The 25,362-nt window shown below is 39.0% G+C and overlaps 2 protein-coding genes across 2 annotated transcripts in view; one reads left to right on the top strand and one right to left on the bottom strand.

The window, feature by feature from the left end:
* The window catches only part of SHC4 (SHC adaptor protein 4), a 118,631-nt gene that overhangs the window by 51,833 nt on the left and 41,436 nt on the right, over positions 1–25,362 (top strand). The window contains exons 3-5 of the mRNA XM_053594039.1: positions 6,837–6,900; positions 11,680–11,799; positions 21,827–21,880. Of these exons, the coding sequence (XP_053450014.1) occupies positions 6,837–6,900; positions 11,680–11,799; positions 21,827–21,880 (238 nt within the window). The remainder of the gene's footprint in view (positions 1–6,836; positions 6,901–11,679; positions 11,800–21,826; positions 21,881–25,362) is intronic.
* On the bottom strand, positions 17,400–18,255 carry EID1 (EP300 interacting inhibitor of differentiation 1). Its single transcript, XM_053594040.1, has one exon. It carries the CDS (start codon positions 18,163–18,165, stop codon positions 17,590–17,592), a length of 576 nt encoding a protein of 191 aa, XP_053450015.1. The 5' UTR covers positions 18,166–18,255; the 3' UTR covers positions 17,400–17,589.

Below are 25,362 nucleotides of genomic sequence, written 5' to 3'. Positions count from 1 at the left end.
GGATAGCAAATGTACTTTAGAATCAGATTTTAAATATAATTCAGGTGAACAGAGTGTTGTGCTAAATCAGGGTGGGGGTAAAGTCTGTGGGCAGTGCTGAAAGGCTTTATTTGACCAACCTGGGACCTGAGGTGTCTGTTTTTAAAGTGAAAGGATATACTTTACCAGCCAAGTCTACCCTCCTAGAGTGCATGGGTGATGCCCCTTGATAATAGCACAAAGGGAGTTTGAAGCTTTCTGTTTTCAACTAGTCTACGGGCATTGACTGCATTCATTGTGTGCTTATCACCATGGAGGCAGGCTCATGTTCTAAAGTGCCCTGTCTGAGGGCTTTCACAAATTCTTGGATGTCTTTAATTTCACCAAGCTGAACAAAATTGAACCCATAGATCACTGAGCCTTGATGTCCCAAAGGCAAAGATTTCCAAAAAAGATGGTACTACACAATCGGAACAACATAATACCACACTGATGTGGAGTCTGAATCACTCATGGGATTCTTCATTCATAATATGAAGGCTATTGGAGACATTCGGCTTGTCCCTTAGACTTTGTTAACTGATTTCTTTAAGCAGTCAGGAATGGAAGAAAAAGTATGCAAGGTACTCACCCCTACTATGAAGCTAATTTATAGCTTTCACATGAAGGCTATAACCCAACTATAGCACAAGACTATGGGGAAAGGGCCAAGGAAGGGGAAGGGAGGGGGGAGGTTAAGGTAGAGGGAGGGTAATGAGTGGGGTCACACCTACGGTGCATCTTAGAATGGGTACAGGCGAAACTTACTAAAGGCAGAATACAAATGTCTACATACAATAACTAAGAAAATGCCATGAAGGCTACGTTGAACAGTTTGATGAGAATATTTCAGATTGTATATGAAACCAGCACATCGTACCCCTTGATTGCACAAATGTACACAGCTATGATTTAACAATAAAAAAATAAAAATAATAAACAAAAAAAGAAAAGTAAATGAAAGTCCTTTGGGAAATGCAGATAAATTTGTTTAGCCTCAATCTCTTGCTGTGATTACAATTTTATTTATTGTCTTTTCTTTCTTTCTTTCTTTCTTTCTTTATTCTCTCTCTTTTTTTTTATAAATTTATTCTCTTATTCTGTTTGCCTGGACAAAACTGAAACTACTCCTTCACTCTGTGTGTGTGTGTGTGTGTGTGTGTGTGTGTGTGTGTGTGTGTGTGTGTGTGTGTGCTGGGGGGACTGAGACTGGGGAGACTTGTGGGGACCGTTGCCTTTAATCCTTCCAACTGGGCCCTTTGCCTGGTTTCATGTTGCTCATTGCTGGCTTTCCTATTTACTGAAGAACTGCGTTTTGACATTCACTAGAAAAAAAAAAATCTGCTCCACAGCCCCTCCCCCATTAAATGTTCCCCTTTGTTTTAGATTGTGATATTGCCTTCCAAATTTTAAAGAGAGAGAGAGAGCTCAAGTTAGGTAATGTGGCCTCCAGAGTTTAACTGTTGAAGGGTTAAAGCCACAGAAAAATTATAATTTAAGTACTGTGGTGGGGAGGGCTAGTGAAGAAAGGTGTCTTTGTTTGGATGATTAGTTTGGGCTCTGTTAAGACAGACAAAATATCTTTTTTTGGTCTTATGGTGTAGGCAGGGTTTAGATGCTTTAAAGCAAATCTTCAACTGCATTCTCCTTCTCTTACATCAGCCCAGTTCTCCCCTTCCCTCTCATGTGGCGAAACAATAAACAAAGTGGCCACTGTTGGTGCTTTGGGTCCGTTTCTCCCTCTTTCTAGTACCAGGATGGAAATCTTTAGCCATTTAAAGTCCAGAAATTCTGCTCCTCTAAGAGAGGACACTTGTCAAATGTTTGCGAGCTGGAGAAAGCTTCATGGACAGTTAGCTCCAAAAGGGTTCTGCAGGAATGCAGCTGCTTGGGAGGATGGGAGAACTCACTCTCAACTCTGTTTTGTTTTTCCTCAGCATTTGTAAAGTCAACTGCTTTAGGCCAGAGGGTGTGGCTGAGACTCCCAGAAAGCACTGAAAGTACTATTTGTTCTTGAAAATGTTACAGTTAATTTCTTGGTCTCAGTAGTCGGGGAAGAAAAGATCTTTGTGAAGAAAAGCAACAAAATGCAGGCATGTATCTGTTGTCCCTGGCTGAGATTTCGGGAGATTTGCTAACACTGATATCAGCAAAGAAAGCAGAATTTGAGAGGTTATTTTAAAGTGGTTATTTTAAAGAGGTTATCCTTAACCTGGGATCTCTGATTCTTAAGAGGTCCACTGAATGTTTTCTGGGGGATTGGGGTGGGGGGATGGACCCTCTAAAATTGAACAGAAAGGCTTGTAGAAATAGGGTTTTTATTGGAGAAAGACTCATGGCTCATTTTAAAGTCTCAAATCCAAAAGCAAGTTCATAAGCACAAATTTTTCCCTTTTTTCTTTTGAGCAGATTTGGATGTCAAGAGATTTTCAGGCTTTGTAAAGTCTAAGGTGCCTCACCTGACTTTGAAGCTCTGGGTGAGTGAGGGCACACACATGCAAGCTTGTCCCTGTAGGCATATTGCCAGGCTTTGGGTAACAGCAAAGGTATTGAAAGCAAAGGGATGGGAAGGGGACCAAGTGAGCCCCCCCAGAGCTGACCCTGCCACTTTGCCCTTTCCTTTGGTTGTTGACCCCAGCCATGGTGATGTAAGGGTTAGAGCAGAGTGCTTGTGGTTCAAAGTAGTCACCAAAATAATTGAAAAGAGCGAGTAAAGTTTTAGCAAGTAAAGCCGAACTTTTGTATTTTATACACAACTTAGTTTCAAGGTGGCTGCCTGTCTACTAAAATGTCTGGGTTTAGTGCCACTGTCTGGGTCCTTCATTCTTAGAGTGCTCTAGGTCGACAAATGACCAGACACCTGAAGGTAAGGCAAACGTGAAACAAAGTTTATTGAGGAAGAGAAAGATAGGTTTACAGAGTGAAAGCAAGATATAGGCTTACAGAGCAAGATACCTTTGTCATAGACAGGGACGCACCCTCATTGTGATGGGGGAGAGAGCAAGGGAAGGACAGCCTATGTGTACTGCTGGTCCCTAGATCCCAGGACACCCTACTTTACATCCACCAGGCAAAATTATTTCTCCCTGGAGCTTATGTGTTTTGAAGTCAGAACTGGATTTGCATTGTGTGTCTCCCACTATCAACTGACTTATTTGGAGGCAGTTATTTAAATTCTTTGACCTTTAGTTTTCTCATTTGTTAAATAGGGATAAAACACTACCTTGAAATGACATTGTTATGACTAAATGAAATGACATACCCAAGATGGATACTTCTGGGTCTGACCATAGAGTGCTCAAGAAGAGGAGCTGCTCTTTCATTAAAACGTGGGCTTCTTCCATAGCAAGTTGTGTCATCCTAAAAGCAGGGATTCTGAATGTGAAAGCAGTGCTAAACCTGGTCAAGATTGTTTTTCTCTAGGAAACTTTTGGGAATAGAAATAGGTGTATCTACCAAAAAAACTGAAAATTAAATCTGGATTTAGTGGTTATAAAGATGGAGGAGTGCTGGTGGGAATGCACACTAATACGTTCCTTCTGGAAGGATGTTTGGAGAATACTTAGGGACCTAAAAATAGACCTGCCATTCGATTCTATAATTCCTTTACTAGGTATATACCCAGAAGACCAAAAATCACAATATAACAAAGACATCTGTACCAGAATGTTTATTGCAGCCCAATTCACAATTGCTAAGTCATGGAAGAAGCCCAAGTGCCCATCGACCCACGAATGGACTAGCAAATCGTGGTACATGTATACCATGGAATATTATGCAACCTTAAAGAAAGATGGAGACTTTACCTCTTTCATGTTTACATAGATGGAGCTGGAACATATTCTTCTTAGCAAAGTATCTCAGGAATGGAAGAAAAAGTATCCAATGTACTCAGCCCTACTATGAAGCTAATTTATAGCTTTCACATGAAGGCTATAACCCAACTATAGCACAAGAATATGGGGAAAGGGCCAAGGAAGGGGAAGGGGGGGGTTAGGGTGGAGGGAGGATACTGGGTGGGGCCACACCTACAGTGCATCTTAGAATGGGTACAGGCGAAACTTACTAAAGGCAGAACACAAATGTCTACATACAATAACTAAGAAAATGCCATGAAGGGTACATTGAACAGTTTGATGAGAGTACTTCAGATTGTATATGAAACCAGCACATTGTACATAGTGCAACCCTTGATTGCACTAATGTACATAGCTATGATTTAACAACAACAAAAAAGATAGATATAAAGAAGGGAGAGAAAGTTTTTAGGCTCTAATCTCATCTCTGAACTTACTCTTGCTCTGCTCCACTTCATGCCCCAACAATATCAAAGCACTTATAACTTTTTGCCCCTCATGACATGATACTTTTTGCTTTGGTATCTTTGCCTGTGTTCTCTCTGCTGTCTGGGATTTCCGATCCCAACTCTGCCAGGAAAGTTCATCTTTTTAAAACCTTTCTGAGAGGTTTTCATGCTCTGAAGTATTCCCTTCTATTTAAGTTCATTATGTTACTTTTTGTTAGTAGTCATTGATAATGGGCGTGAAAATTAAGCAAACAATGCCTGGGAAAGCACTTTGTAAAAATAACAAGGTGCTATATAAAAAAAACAATTAAAAAATTCTAATAATAATTGTTATTATACTCACCAGTGCCCATCTTTGTTTCTACTTTTATTTCAAACCATTTCAAGGAAGCTTTTTAGACTAAAACACTCAGAGGGCTCTCCTGGAGTGAAGGATCTACCTTTTTTTTAATAATACCTCCGTATTAAATTCTGTCAAAACACTGAGGTGCCTGGACTAGTTATTTTGATAGCATCAGAGGCCAATTTGAATTAATTATATGCATCTTAACAATTATTGAATAATCATTAAGATGATTCAAAACATCAATCAACAAAAAAAACAAGAGCATCCAACCCTCTGTGTTATCGTTTTATTTCACTCCAAAGAACAAAGGTTGGAATCCTAGAGAAACAATAAATATGAAATCCTGAGAAGCATTATTAAACCGAAGATCCATCCTGTTCTTTGGTTGCAGGTAATTAATCCAAGAAGGTAATGCTTTGGAGAAGAGTTTCATTTACACAGGCAAACAAAGGATCTCACCTCAAACATTTGTAAGTCCCAAATGTGGCCTAGAATCTTTGGGAATTCTGCTTATCTTCCCAAAGTGTCTTTAGGAAAACATTGCTGTGCATTGCAAGATATCCTAGCTATAGATTTTTTTTTTTTTTTTTGGTAGAGACAGAGTCTCACTTTAAGGCCCTTGGTAGAGTGCCGTGGCATCACACAGCTCACAGCAACCTCCAACTCCTGGGCTTCAGCGATTCTCTTGCCTCAGCCTCCCGAGTAGCTGGGACTACAGGCGCCCGCCACAACGCCCAGCTATTTTTTGGTTGCAGTTCAGCCAGCGGCGGGTTTGAACCCGCCACCCTCGGTATATGGGGCCGGTGCCTTACCCACTGAGCCACAGGCGCCGCCCCTAGCTATAGATTTTTTTAAATGGGTCTTCATTCCTCTCTCTGACTGCTCCATTCTATCAGGAATTAAGAAAAAATCTCATAGAAAATAATACAAATAAAATACATGTATATATAAAGCTATAATACAGTGTTGCATTGTGTGTGTTTGTGTGTGCATGGAAATCTAGTTATTAATTTAAACAAGGATCTCTGGGGGATCTGAGAAGGAGCTTGGAGATTTCCATTTGCCTTGTGAAAAGTTTAATATGTGTTGAAAAGCACAAGGCTCAGGTTCAGATTACACAGAGTGAAAGCTTGGGCTGTTATGAATGCTGAGAGTCCCAGAGACAAAAGCTTTTAGTTATAACTGCATTTCTGGAGAGGAGGGCGCCGGTTCCTTCACCACTTCCATTAAGGAGCAACTGCTTATTTTAGTGGTGCCTTTCTCTCAGGAAGCGCGATATATAGTAAGAGCAGAAAAATAAGTAAAGGAGGAAATTTGATATTGATTTTCTTTTCTTCTGTGAAATTACATGAAAGCTCAATGGCTTGTAGCAGTAACTTAGTCAATAAGGCTCCATTGGAGATTACCTGGAAGTTCAATGTTCTCCCCATCCTTTTAAACTTCCTCCAGTGTCAAGTTCTTTTGTATTTAATTGTCTTTAGTGCTGAGATACTATGAAGCATTTTATTCATAACACTGCAGAGAGGATGTTGCTAAAGGTAAAACCGAGAAACATTACCAGACAACAAAAAAGTCTGCCCCCTCCTTTCTGCTTAAATATCACAACACAGGGGCGGCGCCTGTGGCTCAGTCCGTAGGGCGCCGGCCCCATATACCGAGGGTGGTGGGTTCAGGCCCAGCCCCAGCCCCAGCCAAACTGCAACCAAAAAATAGCCGGGCATTGTGGTGGGCGCCTGTAGTCCCAGCTACTCGGGAGGCTGAGGCAAGAGAATCGCTTAAGCCCAGGAGTTGGAGATTGCTGTGAGCTGTGTGAGGCCACGGCACTCTACCGAGGGCCATAAAGTGAAACTCTGTCTCTAACAAAAAAAAAAAAAAAAAAAAAATCACAACACAACAAAAAGGTCAAATCTGAAAATCCAAGGAAGATGAGAAATAAAGTGAATAGTAGGACTACGCATTGTGTAGCAGTTTTTCAGTATTAGCATGTTGCTGAGTTTTCCTGGGTTTGAGCTGCAGAAGGATTGTTTTCTCCTGTGGGGCTGGCAGGTTATGTAAGACTCACCATTATGTGTGCACACATTCTGGGCGTGGGAATTTCTAACATTTCTTGAACACTTGTTGTGTGTACATAGTATGCTAAGCCTTTTTATGGTTTCTGTTCTGTAGGGAAGCAATAAGTCGCCTGTGTGAAGCCGTCCCTGGGGCAAACGGAGCCATTAAAAAGAGAAAGGTAAATATTGACATGGCTTTCTTGTTTTACGTTTCCCTAACTATAGCAAAGATAGTATCAAAATAATTGTGGGTTTATGCCACCATATGACCCTGAGTCCAGCCTGGGCTTTATTAGATGATCTCTAGGCTGCACACAAAGTTGCTTTTGTCCCTCAAATTTCTCTGAGTTCCCTGACACTGTCTGACTTGGTGATGCTTCAATGGCAGGTGGAGAAAGTGCCTGGGCTTCGGGTCAGAAGCAGCAGGTGCCAGGACTAGCTCTCCTTTTACGTTTGAGCACCATACTTCATCTTTCTGAATCTCTGTTCTTATTCCTATCAAGTTAGAGAATGGAACCAGATGACTTGTTTGATGTCTTCCAATTTCAATATTTTACAATGTATGTATTGCACATTTTAACATTTTAGACTTTTTAGATTTCCTAGTCTATTTTCAAATGTAAGCATGGATAGTGTAACGTTAGGTGAGGTAGTAACACATGAGAAGAGAAGCTTTCCATACTGAAAGAAACTAAAGTTGGGATGTTGGATAGAGTAGGATTGAAATACTGCCCCTGCCACCTCCTAACAGTGTGATCTTGGACAAGTCACTTCACCTTTCAAATCCTTGGTTTTTTCATCTGTAAAGTGGGAGAAAGCAGCACTTACCTTATAGAGTTATGTGAGAATTAAATGAAGTGATGTCTACAAACTGAATAACAGTGTCTGGCATATATTAAGCTTTCTACATTAATGGTAGCTGGTGTTATTGCTATTAAGCTATTAACCGTGGAATGTTTTAAGAACCTTTGCACCTAAAGGCTCTTAAAAAGTACAAAGCAGGGGTGCAAAGGCTCTTAAAATACCTATATACATCACAGAAATGTAGACCATTTAAAAAGGAAGGGAATTTTAGAGATCTTCTGGTCCAACCCTCTCATTTGCCAGCTGCTAAACTGAGTCCAAGGGAAGAAATGGTATTTGCTTTGATATGAGAGCCAGCTGTAGGCCAGGTCGTCAGAGCCCCACATTAGTCCTCTAATTCTATACCACCCTGCCTCATTTTTTGGTCATCATTCTTCATCATTTATATAGAGCTGAGCCCAGTGTCACCAGAGTGACTCAGAGGAGCCACATGGTATGGAAAATTCTGAAAAATGGCCATTGAATTCTATTACGGACATCCAATTACAAGGTTCTTTGGCAGAACCCATGACTCCAAAGCAGCCTCTAGCCTCTTCCTTCCCGTAATCTCTGTGAATGGACACTTCAACAGAATGTTCTCAACAAACAGGCTCATTCATTTAAGATTTCTCATTTCAGGAATGGGGATTCCACACCCCCAAATAAAACAAAACAAACCTGGCTATCATAGATCCAGAAAGTACCCTTGTAAAGAAAAACAGAAAAAATGTCCCCATTTTCATGTCTGGCTTTGGTAATGTTAGTCTTCTCTCTCTCTCTCTCTTTTCTTTTTTCTCAGTCCAGCTAAAGGTTTGTTAGTTTTATTAATCTTTTTGAAGAATCAACTTTTGGTTTAATTGACTTTCTCTATTGTTTTACTATTCTCTTTTTCTTTATGTCTGCTCTAATCTTTATTATTTCCTTCCTTCTAGCTTTGGGTTTAGGTGTGTTCTTTTTCTATTTCCTAGAGTTAGGTTTTGCATTTCATATTTTTCTCCTTTTTTAATGTAAAGCTATAAATGTCCCTCTTAGCATTCACTGTATCCCACAAATTTTGGTACTTTGTACTTTGTTGTTTTTGTACTTTGTTAATCATGGCAAAAATCCTAGACGCTGGTCTTTCTATCTGCTCCTGTTTCACAGATGAGAAAGCCGAGTTCCTGAAGGGTTAACTTGCCCAGTGACCAGTCAGTGTGAGGAGGAGCCAGGCCACACCCAGGCAGTCTGGCTCTGGGGTCCACACTCTTAACCAGATGTTATCTGTCTCTCTGCCTAGCATCTCCCTTGGGGTAAAGGAGCCAAAAACTAAGGCCAGTTGAATATGATCAGGACATCCACGTGATTCTAGTAGGCCTGTGGGCTGTTGCATTGTAGGCAGTTTGGAGTGCTTAGGATTGTGCTATATCCCGTGAGTTTTGAAGTCTAAAAGTTAATGAATAACCAAAAAAACTGGAGGTTCCCCAGAGACTGTGGTATGCAGTCAGAAGAGCCATTCTGGCATGTCAGTACCAATAAATTAGACTCAGCTCTGGCCGATTAATGTCTAGCTATCTAAGAGTGTTCTCATTTGTAACATGTGGATACTCACCTCTCTGCTGCCTGCCTCCACTCTTTAGTAAAAGTTGGAAGTATCCCATCCTCAATCTCTTCTTTCTGTGACCTTCCTCTACCACACCTGTCATGACCTTTCCCAAAGGCCAGGGCCTGTGGCTCCTCCCCTCCCTCTTCCTCAAAGGAGAAATCCTGTAGCATAAGTCATTTAAAAAGTAGTAATCGTAATCATTACAGTTTGTTAGCACTACACTGTATACTATGCATTTCCATACACTTTATTCCTGAATTCTTCCACAATCTCTCATGGCTGGAGGTGGAAGGGTGGAAGTGATGTTACTATTCCTTTTTTGTAAATAAAGACACCGAGAGGGCCTCTAGGCGTTTCCTAAGGTTCCCCCGCCACACACACACTGATTAGACCCACCTGGGACTTGAACACAAGTTGCCTCACAGCCAGTCCTGTGAGATTTCCACTGTGCTGTGATTTCTATTCTCTGGGTCCTTTAAATTTTAGGTCATTCATAATAATGGAATGAAAGACTTTATCCTAAACAGTAAATACTGTTAGGGCGTTTCTCAGAGATTAAGGTTATTGTGAGGACAAAATGAAGGTGATATATGCAAGAGTTCTTCACAATGACAAAGTTCTTTTCAATTTGATAGTTTAATTATTTAATTGGTATTTAATAATAATTTTTTTAAAACCAGCATGGAAAAGAAACTCTAGAAAATAAATGAATGACTTGCTGTGTTTAATAACACAGTCACTGTGGAGAATACAAAACTCCTGAATTGTGTGGCTTGTCTTGCCAAGAATCATGTGAAGAGCAGAGAAAGTAGACGAAGAGTCAACCTCATGACAGGTGACACCTACAATGTTTGAGGTTCCTTAGATGTATTGTTTGTACTAGGTTGTACTTGCCATTGAAAATAAAACCATACATTCAATTTTAATAATGTATTTTTAACAGTTTGGTGTTAAATGAATCGAAGGAGAGTAATACATGTATAAATAAGCCAAAGTATGAACGAAACAAATTATATTTGCATCAGTTGCCTCAAAGTATTAATTCATATGCTGAGGAATCATTTATTTTCCATCCTCAACTGGTCTACTTTCCAGTAGAGGATTTCAAGATCTAATCCATGCCACACCCATCCACCACAGTATTTAAATCTCTCAGCAGGGCACAATGGCTCACACCTATAACCCCAGCATTTTGTGAGGATGAGGTGGGATGATTGCTTAAGGCCAGGAGTTGCAGACCAGCCTGTGCAATGTAGCAAGACCCAGACACCACAAACAAAACAAGAAAAATTATCCAGGCATAGTAGTGAGCGCCTGTAGTTCCAGCTACTTGGTAGGCTGAGATAGGAAGATTACTTGAGCCTGGAGTTTGAGGTTACCGTGAGCTGTGATTGCACCACTGCACTCCAGCCTGGGTGACAGAGTGAGACCCTGTCTCTAAAATAAATACATAAACAAATAAATAATCTCTCAAACCGTCTTTTAGAATCTTAGTGTTGAAAAGGACCAAAATAATAATAATAATAATAATATTGATAATAACAAGTCTCATGTAGCCAAATACTGGGCTAAATGATCTCCAATTATCTAATTTACTTTTAGTAACAGCCCTTGTGAAGTGGCTACTGTTTTTTCCCCTTTTTACATGAAAGGATATTGAGTCTTAGGAATGTTCTTTGTCTGAGAACATTCAGCTGTTAAGTGACACTTCAGTCTGCCTGAGAAAAAGTCCGAATTTTCAATCCTCTGATGGTACTTTTCCCCCACTTATGACCCCAGCGCTTTTTAAGTCTTGGGCACCCCTTATGTTTGTGATTCTTCACCTAACCCAGACCCTACTTCTTGAGAAATGCTTAGTCCAGAATTTCAACTTTTATCAAAACATGTCCCTTTCCCCAGAATCTTCCTCTAAATTTCTATTAGTAAATTTTGGTAAGCCATCTTTAGTAATGAGCTAGTGTGGAATGGGCTAACCTTTCCCTAGTAATCTTTGTTCAATTTAGCAATAGGGAGAGACCTTCCAAAAATAATTATTTAACCTTGAAGAGTAGCTGCTGATAGAATTTCAGGCATTGTGGTTGTCTGAAGGTAAAGATTGGACTGGTAGAGGGACTTTTTAACTCTAGGGAGGAAAAGGTGAGGGAGGAACAGGGATGGCTTCAGGGAAGGAAGCAATTACTTGGTTGGAAATTGCTCACCAAAGCCTTCAGTGGTATTGACTTCAGTGGATTATCAACTTTTTCCGTTTTCACAGGAATTTGTTTACATGAAGCATTTCCCCACTCCCAGCACTTACAGAATAGGAAGTGTATGAGAAAAGCTGAGGGCCCAAATGTTACCACTTACTGAAGAATTTGCTGTGTTAAAATTATTTTAAAGTTTTCTTATTAAACAAAAAAATCATTGCATCTCATTTGATTTAAGTAAAATAGAAAGGAAGACTATGGGCTTTAACCCTTTTTTAACATTTAAAAAACATTAACATTCCTGTAGCAAAACTCATAACAGTGTTTTTTTGAATTTATTTTTAAAGCCTCCAGTTAAGTGCCTATCAACAGTCCTTGGCAAAAGTAATCTTCAGTTTTCGGGAATGAATATAAAACTGACCATCTCAACATGCAGCCTGGTATTGATGAATCTTGACAACCAACAGGTAAGATCATGAATGGCATGTATAGTTTTAACATATCATCTGTTTTTCTAGAGAAGTCTGGGGATAAGAAAGAGAATAAAGTTTCAGAGTATGCCTAAAATGTAATAAGGCCCAAGGGAAAAAATTTGCCCAAGATTTATGCATAACAATAATAGAACAACAGCATTTCTAACCCATCACTGAGGCTTATAACCATCTATATACTTCCCACTAACTAATTGGCTTTGTATAAAAAACTGTGGTGCAAATAACATAGTGAATACCATCTGGCAACACATATCCCAGAGCTATCTCTTGGTTAGTGTCACCAACCCTCCCCAAAGGGAAAGCCACTCCATTATCAGAACTGACAGACTGTATGTTGAGCTGGGGGCAGAGGAGGGACAACAGGAAAAGGTGATATTAGGGTTAATGTTCTAGCTCACTGAAATGTAAGCAGAAAACATTTTCTTCCAACTCTTGCGGCCGAGAAGCTAAAATATTACTGTATAAACAACTTTTTCTTCCTTGACAATTTATAATAATATGATGTGCCTGAGCTTTCATTGTGAACCTTGTTTCTCAAAGAACAGCATTGCTGAAGCAAATGTAAAAGATATACAGGCATTGGGCTAATAGTTACCTAAGATAGGGCACTGATTTCTTTTCATTTTTTCAACTACATTCCTTTATCCGGTTATTTTTATGTGTTAGAGTCTGATTTTTCTCTTTGTCTATATGTAATGGTTCAAGGGTCTTCACATGCATGTATTTAAGATTTTATTACATAGAGTACTATTAAGCAAGGCCCCAAGAAAGGTTTAATGTGCACATAAATACACTAAAAGGCTGAGATTACATATGGGTTGAAAAGCTGGCTTTGCCACTTACTAGCAAGTTACCCTATTACAGTGAGCTTCAGTTTTCCTCATCAGTGAAATGAGAATTATAGTACCTATTTATAGGGTTGCTTTTCTTTTCTTTCTTTCTTTTTTTTTTTTTTTTTATGAGACAGAGCCTCAAGCTGTTACCCTGGGTAGAGTGCTGTGGCATCACAACTCACAGCAACCTCCAACTCCTGGGCTCAAGCGATTCTCCTGCCTCCGCCTCCCAAGTAGCTGGGAGGGACTACAGGCGCCTGCCACAACGCCCGGCTATTTTTTTGGTTGCAGCCGTCATTGTTGTTTGGCGGGCCCGGGCTGGATTTGAACCCACCAGCTCAGGTGTATGTGGCTGGCGCCTTAGCCACTTGAGCCACAGGCGCTGAGCTTATTTATAGGGTTTCTAAGAGAATGGATTTAATAGTGGCTCACAGGGGTATTTAGAGAATTAAATGAGATAATGGATCTACATTTCTTAGCAAGTGCTGGTCACATGGTATCTATTATTATTTTTCACTCCAACATTCCTTCTCAGAGAACTTTTCACATCCTCAGTACTTAGCAGAGAAAGTATATTATAAAAAACAAATTAGAAAATTATGAGTATAGGTTTTGAGGGCTGTTTTATTTTCTAAATTAAAAAAAGGATAAAATACATTGTTTACGCAGTAGCATAAAACACTTGGAGGGAAAATACTTAATATGGAACAGTTTAAAATAATTACAGTTTAATTGGGTCCTGATAGATTATTCAAGACGGTGATAACACTGGCGTAATAATGGTGTAATATTTTGGGCTGCACTTAGAAGATACAACACATCTAGGTGCATGGTGAAATATTCAGTCATTCAGATGCTTTGATCTCAAGACATCTGTAGATGTAAAATTTGTTTCTAGTTTTTACCTATGTGGATGGCACCACACAGCTCAATGCTTTCAATTATGAGATCTCCCTGGGTGAGGAGTCCTTGAATTATCTCAGAGGTTTGTAAAAGAGGAAGAGTAGGCAAAACTGGAGCCATCATGTTGATAACCTTTTGTAATAATTTTTTTAAATGGCCCTTTCCATAGTGTGCCTGAAGTGAATGGGAAATTAATGAAGAATAGGGTTATTATGGTGTATGTGGTGGGACATGGTTTGTTCTCAGCCTCTCTTTCTCTTCTACTGCCCCTTTTCAGGGCATAGCAGTTAGAGGTGGTATCACTACACCTCCATAATCTTTCAGGCAGAAAAGAGTAGGGCCAGTGGATGGCTTTCCCTATCAGCAGCTATAGCAATGATGTGCTGTGAGAGTAACACACATCTTTTCCGCACTGGGGGTGGAATGGGATTGTACTCAACCCACTGATTGAGCAAGGACTGAAGTTAGGACATAACTGATTTCAGATCCAAAGACTGCTTTTTAGTAATTATTTTGAGCTCTTCTGTAGGCCTGGGTGAAATGACTGGGGGATAAGGGGAAAAGATATGGCACACGGAAGGTGCCAACTCAAGCAGCTTTATGTATTCCATGAAAAGGACAACTGAAAGGGAAAAAGGCAGCAGAGCAACCTGGTGGACGTAGCAGGAAGAAAGACTTTTATGAATTAACTCCTTAAGGAAAGTTATCCCTAGAAGTTTTAAGATAAATACAAAAACAGGCCACCCTCCACTCTCACTACTAAGATATATTTTGGTCTGAAAATATTAACAGGTTCAAGTTTAAGATATATTGAGAGATGACAGCATTTATGGGTCAGATAGTTCACTTTTATCTTCAGTCATGGAGATTAAGAATATAACAATTAACTTCTAGAAAACATTTCATAGATCCCCAGAGGCAGAAATAAAATAGCAAATACACAATGCTTGTAAGTTTTAAAAATTACCATATTTGGGGTGAGGAAAACACTTTTTTTGGAAAGTTATGGGAGTTTCTGTATATTCTTTGTTTTAAAATCCAAGCAACAGCCTTTATTGACACACCTTAGAATTTTAGGGCCTTAAGCAAAAATGTCAGTCTCAGTAGTTCCCATTCCCATTAATTCTTTACTCATTTCTAAAACCATCACCAACTCTTAACAGCTACTGAATTCAGAAAAGGTAACAGGTAAGGCAAAAGACAAAGAACTTGGAGACACCTTTTAGTCTCCACTAAGGGAGGTAACTTCAAATATCAAGAGGCCAGACAGGTAACACAACCATCCAGGTACAAGAGAAAACAATGGTGCAAGCCCAGTGGTAAGTGGTAAATCCTACTCAGCCTGTGTTGGGGAGACAACATCAGGGAACCTGCCAACTGTTCCCCGTCTAAATGTAAATCAGATGCTTTTTGCCATGCAGGTTAAGGGCAGCCAGATCTTCCACTTTTGTAAAAAAAAAAAAAAAAAGGGAACATCTGGATTTTTTTAGTTGCCATCTCTATATTAAGATGTTGGTTTCTAATTTAAAAATTAAAATTAGAAGCATGAGCCATATAAATCTGTGGCCTGAAGGCAGCCAATGTAGGATATGTAATCTAAACAAACATTAATGACATATGGTATGTGATATACCTGAAGAACTCTCCCAAATCACAGTGTTTATAAGCTTCTTTAAATTCCCTATCCCCACTCATTTCCTTTCCTTGTTGCAAAATCTGTATTAGAATTTCCCCAGGACTCCTTTAGTTCCTTTAATGAAGACACCCCCCCCCCCACACACACCCCATCATTTAATCCTCATAATTTGTAAGGTACATCCAGTTATACCCATTTCAGTTTAGAACCTGAACCACAGAGATTAAGTAATTTACCTAGCTACTGAGCTAGTAAGTGGAGCCCAAATTTCAGTCAAGTAGGTCTGGTTCCAGTCTGTGGTAAATGTTAACAATCGAAAGAAATAGTGATTTTCCACAGCTAAAGAGTGTTAAAATGTTACAGCATTCTGTCTTCAGTAAATATAAACACTAATTTTGGTTCTCTTAGCTTACCGCCTATTTTCAAGACCATCAAACCATCCGAGTCAGTTACATAGCCCAGGTTTTTCTCCCCAAGATGATCCTTCTAATCCAACAGGGTGTGGTTTTTATCCTTTCTCCCTGCTTCAGTTTCAGAGAGGAACAGAATGACAACCTCCCAGTTTGTAAACCTCAGATTTTTTCTGCATTTATCTTTCCTGCATTTTTATCTGGAGGTAATCACAACTAGCCAGTTTATTGTGCACTGCATTCCCCCTGCCCCTAAGAGTAGTTATTTTCCATTGCACATGCAATTAATTATCTATCCACTCAGGGGACTGCAGCTACAAGCTATTTTGAGAAAGCAAAGCAGAGGTGAGACAAGGGAGAGGTGCTATGATTAAGATGCTTAGAGCCAACATTTTACTTTCTATCTAGTCTTTTCTCCATCTCTCCCTCCCAACTGAGCTAGTATTTCAGCAATTATAATCATCCTTACTTGCCACAGTCCTATCTTTTACAGAGTCCCTCCCTCCACCACTACCAAAAGGCAGGATGGCTGTAAAATAAGGACCTGTTGCATTAGATATGTCATTTACTGCCTTAATGGAGCAGAGACATCTGCAACCTTTTTAACTCATCATGATAAGCCTGCTGATATACTCATGTTGCTGCACACAGCCTTCTGATGTGATACAACTTCAGCATCTTAATAAAATAACCACAGCAACATGCTCATTAATAGGGCTGGTTTTCCTAGGTTGCCAAGTTCTTGTAGCCAGTAACTTAATTTACTAAGTTTAATTTCCAGAAATTAATTTGTAAATCAAGTTACTAGAAGCTGGATCATTTCCCCTTATAAATACTGGTTAAGTTTAAATTATCAAGTGGCTGTAATACACACAATTGAAAGCAGTATACAAAGAAAGTGTATATGCAATATCATTAGCCAAACAAATTACACAGAACAAGAAACTTTATTATCTCCAATGCTGGTGCATAACAAAAAACAAGATTAATTAGAGGAGGAGACAGAGGAATAGTGAGAAATTTCTGGGCAGGCTTAAAACTTTTAAAGGTTGACAGCATAATTGTTCATTAAGTCTTTTTACATATAGGGCCTTCCTTTTACTTGACAATTTTCACTAACAGTTCTTACAATATGAAGTTCAACTAAAGTCTTCACTGGTCAACTTAAATGAAAAAAAGCAAGCAAAACAAAACTTCTCTAGTATACATGGGTATTAGAAATAGTTTTTCTTTGTACTTTCACTTATATTTCAATGTGTAGATTGGAAACTTTAAGGATATCTTATTTTTGACTTTCAAAAAGGCATGACAATGGATTTTCTTAAATTATAGATCACAGTATCTTTACAAACGATCAACTACAAAATTTCAGATGCTCTTGGAAACACATTTTAAGATATTTAACATACATAATACATGTTTCTTAGTTTACTCATCCTTGAAGGAAGCATACTCAATCTTGGGTTGAAAATTTTGCTTTTGCTAAAGGTCTTGAGTAGATCACAAAGGGGAATTTTCAAAGTTTTCTTAACAGGCGTTCAGTCCAAAAAACTCAGATATCTTGTGTCCTATTTGCATAAGTGTTTTTCTCATTAATTAACATCAGTGGGCTCTTGTATTGGTAGTCTGGTCATGACTTACTCTTGCAAAACCACCTTTACTGCGAAACAAATATGAAAGATGTTTTCCCCAATGCAAGGAAAATAATCTGAATCAGTAACAGAGTCAAAGTCACAGGTGTTTCAAGACATTCTTGAGAACAGACAACAGTCCTAAGATTCTTTTTCTTTCATGATTCTCTTCCTTTTTCACAACTGTACAGTCACTGTCCTATTGTCTTCTATTCTGAAAAACAAAAACTCTGGTTTTTTTTGAAGATCAAGTTTTTCATTGGCACAGGACTATATGGAATGAACCCAAAAAGATAGTGGCAAGCTGGGTCTCTCCTCAGGTAGTTTCCTCCTCTTTTAACAGCATTTAACTACTCTCTATCAATAATTTCATCACAGCCGAGTTCTTCGGTCAGACGATTAACAACCATAAGTGAAAAAAGCTCTTCGATAAAAGCCAACTGGTCGAACGGGGTCTTCTCATAATGCATCTGAAACCCTCCATCCAGAGCTGCTTCTCTGGCTCTGGATGATCTCAGGAACATCTTGTTGGCTTCTTCAAGGGCCGCCGAGACTCTGTAGCCGGCACCACTCAGCTGCTCCTCCTCCGGATAGTCGTAGTCGTCCTCCCAGTCATCGAATTCCTCGCCCTCGTCCTCACTCTCGAAGTCTGGGCCCGCGAACTGGCCTGGCTGCTCCCCAGGGCTGGGCCAGTTAGGCAGGCCCCGCTTCCCCGCTGGCGCCGCCATTGGCTGAGCCGCCTCCTCCTCCATCGGGCCTTCCTCCTCAAGCTGCAGCGGGGCCCCGCTGCGGGAGGGACGCAGGGATGGGTCTCGGCTCCCGCCGCCTACCTCCATCTGCGGAAGGTCACCCTCGCCGAGCATCACATCCATTTGCAGGTCATTGCACTCTTCGTACAGTTCGCACAGCTCAGCCATTTCCGACATTGTGCAAAACAAACTGCTCTACCTCTGAGAAAGCGCTTTCTGCAAGAAGATACGGAGCTACGCCGCCGGGCGGTTGTGCGCCTGCGCAAAGGCTGCGCGCACGCGCGCCCCCAGGCACCGCCTCCCGCTCGGCGGTCCTCTGTGGCGGGGGCGCCTGCGCTTTGATGTCAGAGTGGCTTGGTGGGCTACGTTTCGGTAGATGTGGGCTGTACACCCAGAGATTCTTCATGCGACAGCGTAACGTAGCCCATTCGTTACTAACCTGTACTGCTGCTTATCGTTCTATGTGCTGGAAACTATCTTATGTGAGCTCCTTAACTCCGCTTAACGCTCCTCCCCCTTCTCTCCCCGCAGGCAATCGCGTCTGTCCGAGGTTCTCATAAATTATCTGTGCGCCGAGATCTTAGATTTCCTCATGTCCAAAACAGGCAGTATCCACAAGCACATCTGAAGAACCAACCCATTCTGCTCTTTTGTTCTTGTCATTAAAAAAAGGTTAAATTCACAAACCTTTAACAGGCATATTATCCATTTTTTAAAGAAAAGTTATATAGTAAAGAAATAATTTGATCTCATTTCTTTTCCCAGAAGGTAACTTCCCATTATTATCAATTTGGTTTATATTCTTTAAGTCTTTTTTGTTTTCATTTACATGGATGTTTGTGTACTTTTGCCAAAATACTATTTTGTGTTTTTTAAACATTTTTATGTAACTGTCTTCAACTTTTAAAAAAGCCTCAGCAATACATAAATTATTATATAGAGCATATATTATATATATATAATTTCATTTATGTAGATATACTACAGTTGACCTAACCATGGACACATAATTTCTAGTTTTTTGATATTATAAACTGCGTAAAGGAACAGTCACATGTCCAAGTATTTTTCTAGAATAAATATCTAGAAGTGGAAAGGTGGAATCGTAGGGTATGCATGCTTTAGTTTAGATTGCTCTCCAAATTTGCTGTACAAATTTAAGCTCTAGCCAGCAGTGTTAGAATACCAATACCAACATATGATTTTGCTGAACTTTAATGATTTTTTATCAGTTTTATGGTATCTTGTTTTATTTTCCATAGCTTTCATTTCTTGGAGATTGATTAATCCTTTAATATGTTTACTTAATATTTGTATTCCTGTAAATTAACTGGTCTTATTTTGAGTTTCTTGGTGATCAGTAGGAATTCCTTATACCCTCTGTATATGAATTCTTTGTTTTTCATATTACATATTCTCCCTGCCTCTTGTTGTTTATCCTATTTAAGGGGTCTTATGCAAAAGTTTTTTTATTAGTTTTTATGTAATCAAATTTGAATTTTTTCCTGGCAGCCTCTTTCTGGAGATTAAAATGGATTTTCCTACTTCAAAGAGCACAGATAATATTGTTATGTCTTCTAATTTTTATAGGTTTTTTATGGAGCAAACATTTATATAAATAGTATGAGAACAGGATTTATTTATGTTTTCCATACCATATCTACATCAGCCAACTGCATTAATTAGATCACCTGTCCTTTTTTCTGTTTGGTGCTGCATTTATCATAGACTAAAAGTACATGAATACATGAGTCTGTTTTTAAACTTTGTATTCTTATGAATTTCTGTAGTTTTATGTTTTGCTATCTGATAAGGAAAATCTTGACTTTGTTCTTTAAAAAATTGCCTTAGCTCTTCTTAGTCATTTATTCTTCTGTATGAATTTTAGAAGAATCTTCAATATACTTTTATGTCTGGCTGTCTGATAAATAAATGAAATTTTACCCATCTGTTTTTTTCAAAATTTCTTTAGCCCTTTTTGCACATTTATTCTTTCATATGAATTTTAGAAGCAGCTTGAAAATTCCCATGAATGACATTGGTATCCTTTTTATTGGAATTGCATGGAATTTATAGATGAATTTTGGGGAGAATTGACATCTTTATAATATTATTTTCTCATCCATAAAGGTGATACCTATCTTTCTACTTGTTCAGGGCTCACTTTTTTTTTTTTTTTGAGACAGAGTCTCATTCCATTGCCCAGCAACCTTAAACACCTGGGCTCAAGTGATCCACTTACCTCAGCCTTGAGAGTAGCTAGGACCACAGGCATATGCCACCGTGGGCCTGGCTAATTTTTCCATCTTTAGAACAGATAGAGTCTAGCTCTTGCTCAGGTTGGTCTGGAACTCCTGACCTCAAGCAATCCACCCACCTTGGCCTCCCAGAGTGCTAGAATTATAGGCATGAGCCACCACAACTGGCCTTATTTATAACTTCTCATGGAAGTTTTCCAAAAATATTGTTACATGATTTTAATTGTCAATAGTGTTATATTTAGATAGTCTTATAAATTGTACCTTCCCCAATACAGTATCTAATTGGCTAGTGCTGGTATATGAGAATGACATCCATCTTTGTATGTTGATTTTGTTTTTATTGAAATATAAATATATAAAATTATATAAATAGTGTGTAGCTTGGTTGTCACAAAATGAACTTAGTTGTATATCCACTACCCAAATCTAAAAAATGCTATTTGCTGCAACCCAGAAAACCATTTGCTGCTTCTCCGTATGGCCCAGAGTAACCACTATCCTAATTTAAAATACAATAGAATTATTTTGACTGTTTTTGAAAGTTATACAGATTTCATTCTTTGTGTTTGGCTTTTTTGACTACACAAACAAGTTATTGCTGTGTAGTATGCTGCTGTTTGAATATCACCGTAATCATTGTTGGAATTGTTTCCAATTTAGCACCATTATATACAAGGCAGATATTGTCTTTCTTGAGAATATCTTTTGTTGCACATTTTTACACAATTCTGTTGGGTGTACATCTCATACATCTCAGAGTAGACTTGCTTGGTCATCTTATATAAGCAATTTAGTAGATTCTGTTGCACATTTCTGAAAATAGGATTAGTTAGCAGGTGCATAATTGGTATTTCAAGGAACTTAAAAACAGTATGACAGATATATGCTGTGGTTTCCTAAACAAGCAAATCTAGAATCCCAAGTAGAAGAGACAATTATCCTGGCTAATTAATGCAGTTTACTTGACTATTCTTACCTCCTATTGGAAGTTTTAGTGTGTTAGGATACTTTTGGTGGTATATGACAGCAACCAAATTGAAATTAACATATGCAAAGATAAATAAATAGGAAAAAAATATAAAGGGAGAGCGTGAAACATATTGGTTAAAGTGATAGAATAAATGTTGCCAATTTTTCTTTTCCATTTTTAGCTCACATTCTAGCTTCATATTCTAGCAGATTTTCCCCAAAGGCAGCAAAAGATGGCCCCCAGAAGCTTTGGGCTTACGTGGTCTTTAATGGCAGAGAGAGATATGCTTTTTCTCCTAATATTCATCTTAGTTCCTCATAAGAGACACTGATTGCCTCTACTGTATCCATAGAGATGATGGTATTTTCTTTATTAGCTAGACCAGAATCATGTGTCCACCTGGGTGAGGAGGGGCAGTGAGATGGGCAAACTCTCCTGAACCTGATGGATTAAATAATATTATTATAGAATATGGGTAGGGTGGTTTCTGAAGGGATGTTGAGCAGACAAAAGCAAAACAAATGTGTGTCTATTACTATTAGACTATATATACATAAGAATAATAATTTATAGCAGCATACACATTTACTTTATTTATGTTTTTCAGATTATTGCAAATCATCATATGCAGTCTATTTCATTTGCCTCTGGAGGGGATCCTGTAAGTATAGATCATAAACATTCTTTGAATAAGAGTTAAATAACTTCCATGTAAAGCATATTAGCCACTACATCCCTTTTCTGAAAGTATTATTGTAATTTCTGAATAGCTACATGCACCAGGTAATCAAAATTTTGGTTTGGACAAAATATTTCCTGTCAATGAATTTTAAAAGATTTGGATTAGTAGATGTGCTAATAATACTCCATTGTGTTGTTAGTCAGGGAGCTCTCACCTGATAAACTTCTTTTTGATAATAGTATGTATCTAAGTCATAGAAAGCAAGCATGCCATACATGTGCTCCCAGTCCCCTCTCAGAATTCTCAGCACAGAGTTCCAGGCAGACTGTACTACCCAGTTGGACTTGGTACATCAACTAAGGCAATTTAAGTCTAATTTAGAATGAGCAATCAGGTTTGCAGAAACTCATGGAGGGAACACTGAGCTGGGCAGTGAGAACTTGTAGTTTCTTCCTACTGAGAGACCACATAGTGCTCACTGCCCACAAATTATGCAGAACTCTATCTCCAAGGCTGCTTTGCAGTGAGGCATGACTATTTACCTTGACTTTCTACCACATCTTCCCTGGACTAGGGCAACAGGAGAGGGGCACTGAAGCTAGGGGGCCTAGGATTGAACAAAAAATAAATTTGTTTAAACTGAGGGAGTAGAAAGATAATTTTGCTCATCTGTGACATTATGAGTCTTTTTCTTGTACCTGTAAACATATGGAAGGTTAAAAGAGGGCAGAGTACAATTTTCATAATGATTAAACATCAGTAACATCAAGAAAACATATGGGGAACATACGCGGACCTTGTTCTCACCTATAATCTATAACCTTCTCTTCTGCAAAGCATTAATAAAGATTATATTAATAATTAAAAATTATGGCCTTTGGAAATGAGACAATAAAATTCAGTTTAACAGTTGATATTTTTTTTCTACCCATGACATTTACTTTCTCACTTTTAATTGAGGAATAAAATTTTGGGTCATAAATGATAGATACATAACCCAGAAACCCAAGAGTGGTATGGACGGTGGTTAACACACAACTCAAACTGGCAGCTGGTGTCACTGCAGAGTTTCTATTTGTTTTAACCTCTATGCTAAATATTTAAAAGGGAAAAATACAATTTCATATCCTAAGGAGAAATAGTTTGGAAGTTGCTTTGTATAATCATTGCTTCATTTACTGACTTCTAAAACATGTAAGCAAATTCCTCCACTTAGCTAAAATATACAGCTAAATGCTATTTAAATTGGCTCATTCTTAAAAATATTTTAATAACTACTTGTCTTCACACTGGCTACCAACGTATTTAACTCAAAGTATTTAAGATGTCAAGCCAAGACAAGCTGCCTTCCCAATGTCTTTGAGGCATAGGGAAGAAAAGCAGCCTTTAATTTCAAATCATTGCTTGTTTTTTCTTTTTTAATGGATACTCAGTTTTCCCTTTAGGCTTCACTGTCTCCTTGTCATTTTAGCTTTGGATGTGATTATTTTCAAATGACTATACTAATATAGTGCCATGATGCTACAATTTAAAAGTAAACCAAATTTTAAGAGCTCCACCTTTTCCCTAAAAATCTCTGGAGATGGCAAATTGTGGATTCAGGGTTATGCAGGGTGTACAGTGCTTAGTAGTCTCTGCTTTGTGAACCCGGTAGTGGATCTGGACTCCAATCCACCCAGCCTTGCTGTCCGGCCTCAACATTTACACCAAAGGTTGGATAGCAGAGAGAATCAACTGTCTCTAGGCTGAAAAACATAGGCATTATCTCTTTCCTTCCTAACCTATTATAGCTTGGTCATCCATGGAGGAGCTCAAATACTTAAGAGATTTAAAGAGACTCTGTAAGTATAGTGTGAAAAATAATTATTAGTGCTTGCTCTCAATTTTTTCCTTTTTAATTTTTAAGAGATGCCATCATTTTAGGAGTGGTGTTCAAATACTCATTTACCCTAGCCAAGGCCCTGTGTGATTCCTTTTCCTATTTATTTATATATTTTTTGAGGCAGATTTTACTTTGTTGCCCTTATTAGAGTGCTGTTCCATCACAGCTCGCAGCGACTTCAAACTCTTGGGCTTCAGTAATTCTCTTGCCTCAGCCTCACAAGTACCTAAGACAGGCGCCTGCTATAATGCCTGGCTATGTTTTAGAAATGGGGTCTTGCTCTGGCTCAGGCTGATCTTGAACCTGTGAGCTCAGGCAATTCACCTGCTTCGGCCTCCCAAGTGCTGGGATTACAGGTGTGAGCCACCACGCCCAGAGCCCTGTGTGATTTCTATTATTGTTCTCCAGAATCTTAATTCTTTTCATACTGTCTTCATGAATCTTTAGTTCTTGAAACTCCCCCCAAACTGCTCCTACCAAAAACAAACAGCAAAGAATCTGTAGCCCCTCTGGAAACGTTTGGACCTGCTGAATTGAGTGGGACCCATGCAGTCTCTGCAGCTGGAGAGAAAGCCTACTGATTTGAATTTAAAATAGAAATATGGAGCCACTGTAAGCCTTGGCATTAGAAGTTATCTCAGTGAAGTTTAACCCTCATGTCCAGGAAGAACGATGGTGCAGTGTCAGGCCTTGGAGTCAAGAAGACTTGACTTATTTAACCTCTCTAAGCTTCAGGGTCCTCATATGCAAATGAGGGATGATCCCTACTGCCATGAAAATGAAGTGAATCCATGCAAGTGCCAGCACATCCTAGCACACAGTCAGAAGAGGTGGCTCCCCCATTGTCACTAATACATGCTCACTGAGACAGCTGACAGCTTTCCAACTAACTGGGAGCAAGAGGTCAGAAGCTGAGTTCTGAGTCTCGATGCCCCAATGTGACAATCTTCCTTCTACCAGACTTGCTCCAAAATTTCCTAAATAATGAGTATTCTTCCTCTCTCCCTGGCCTTTGCTCGCCCTCATCTTTACTGTCTTCTCAAAAGCAGTTCACATGCCTTCCTTTTGTCAGCACTGAAGACAGTTGGCAATGCTTCTGTGGCTCTATCTGCTTTCTCCGTGTAAAAACGCAGTGTATGCCAAAGATTAAATATATTTAAAAATATTTCCTGTACTTCCATACAATCTCTCAAATATCTGCATAGGATTTTAGAACTATAAGAATGTCAGAGACTGTTTTGAAGGTGAGGAAGCAGGTCTGGAGATGTCCCGTGTCCTCTTCCCCACATGATACCTCCACCAAACAGCTCACCTCTTCAACCTTACAATCTTTTATTCTAAATTAATACGAAACAAAGCCCACAGATACAGTCTTACTTATTTAAAATATATTTCAAACTTTTTTCATTTTGTGCAAGAGAAATTTATTTAGGTGTGTGCTATTGTTTAAAAAATGACCTAAGACGAGTTATGCTGACCCTGAGAAATGCTTCCTGTATGATTCATTGTGGGTTATTTAAGTGATTGTTCTTGAGGGTATTACAAACATGGGCTTTTAGTCCTGCCAGTGGGCTGCGTC

Source organism: Nycticebus coucang, chromosome 6 (genome assembly GCF_027406575.1).
Source record: "Nycticebus coucang isolate mNycCou1 chromosome 6, mNycCou1.pri, whole genome shotgun sequence".
In the NCBI taxonomy this organism is placed as follows: domain Eukaryota; kingdom Metazoa; phylum Chordata; class Mammalia; order Primates; family Lorisidae; genus Nycticebus; species Nycticebus coucang.
The sequence above is the reverse complement of the archived record's forward strand: the minus strand, read 5'-3'. Positions and strand labels throughout refer to the sequence as shown.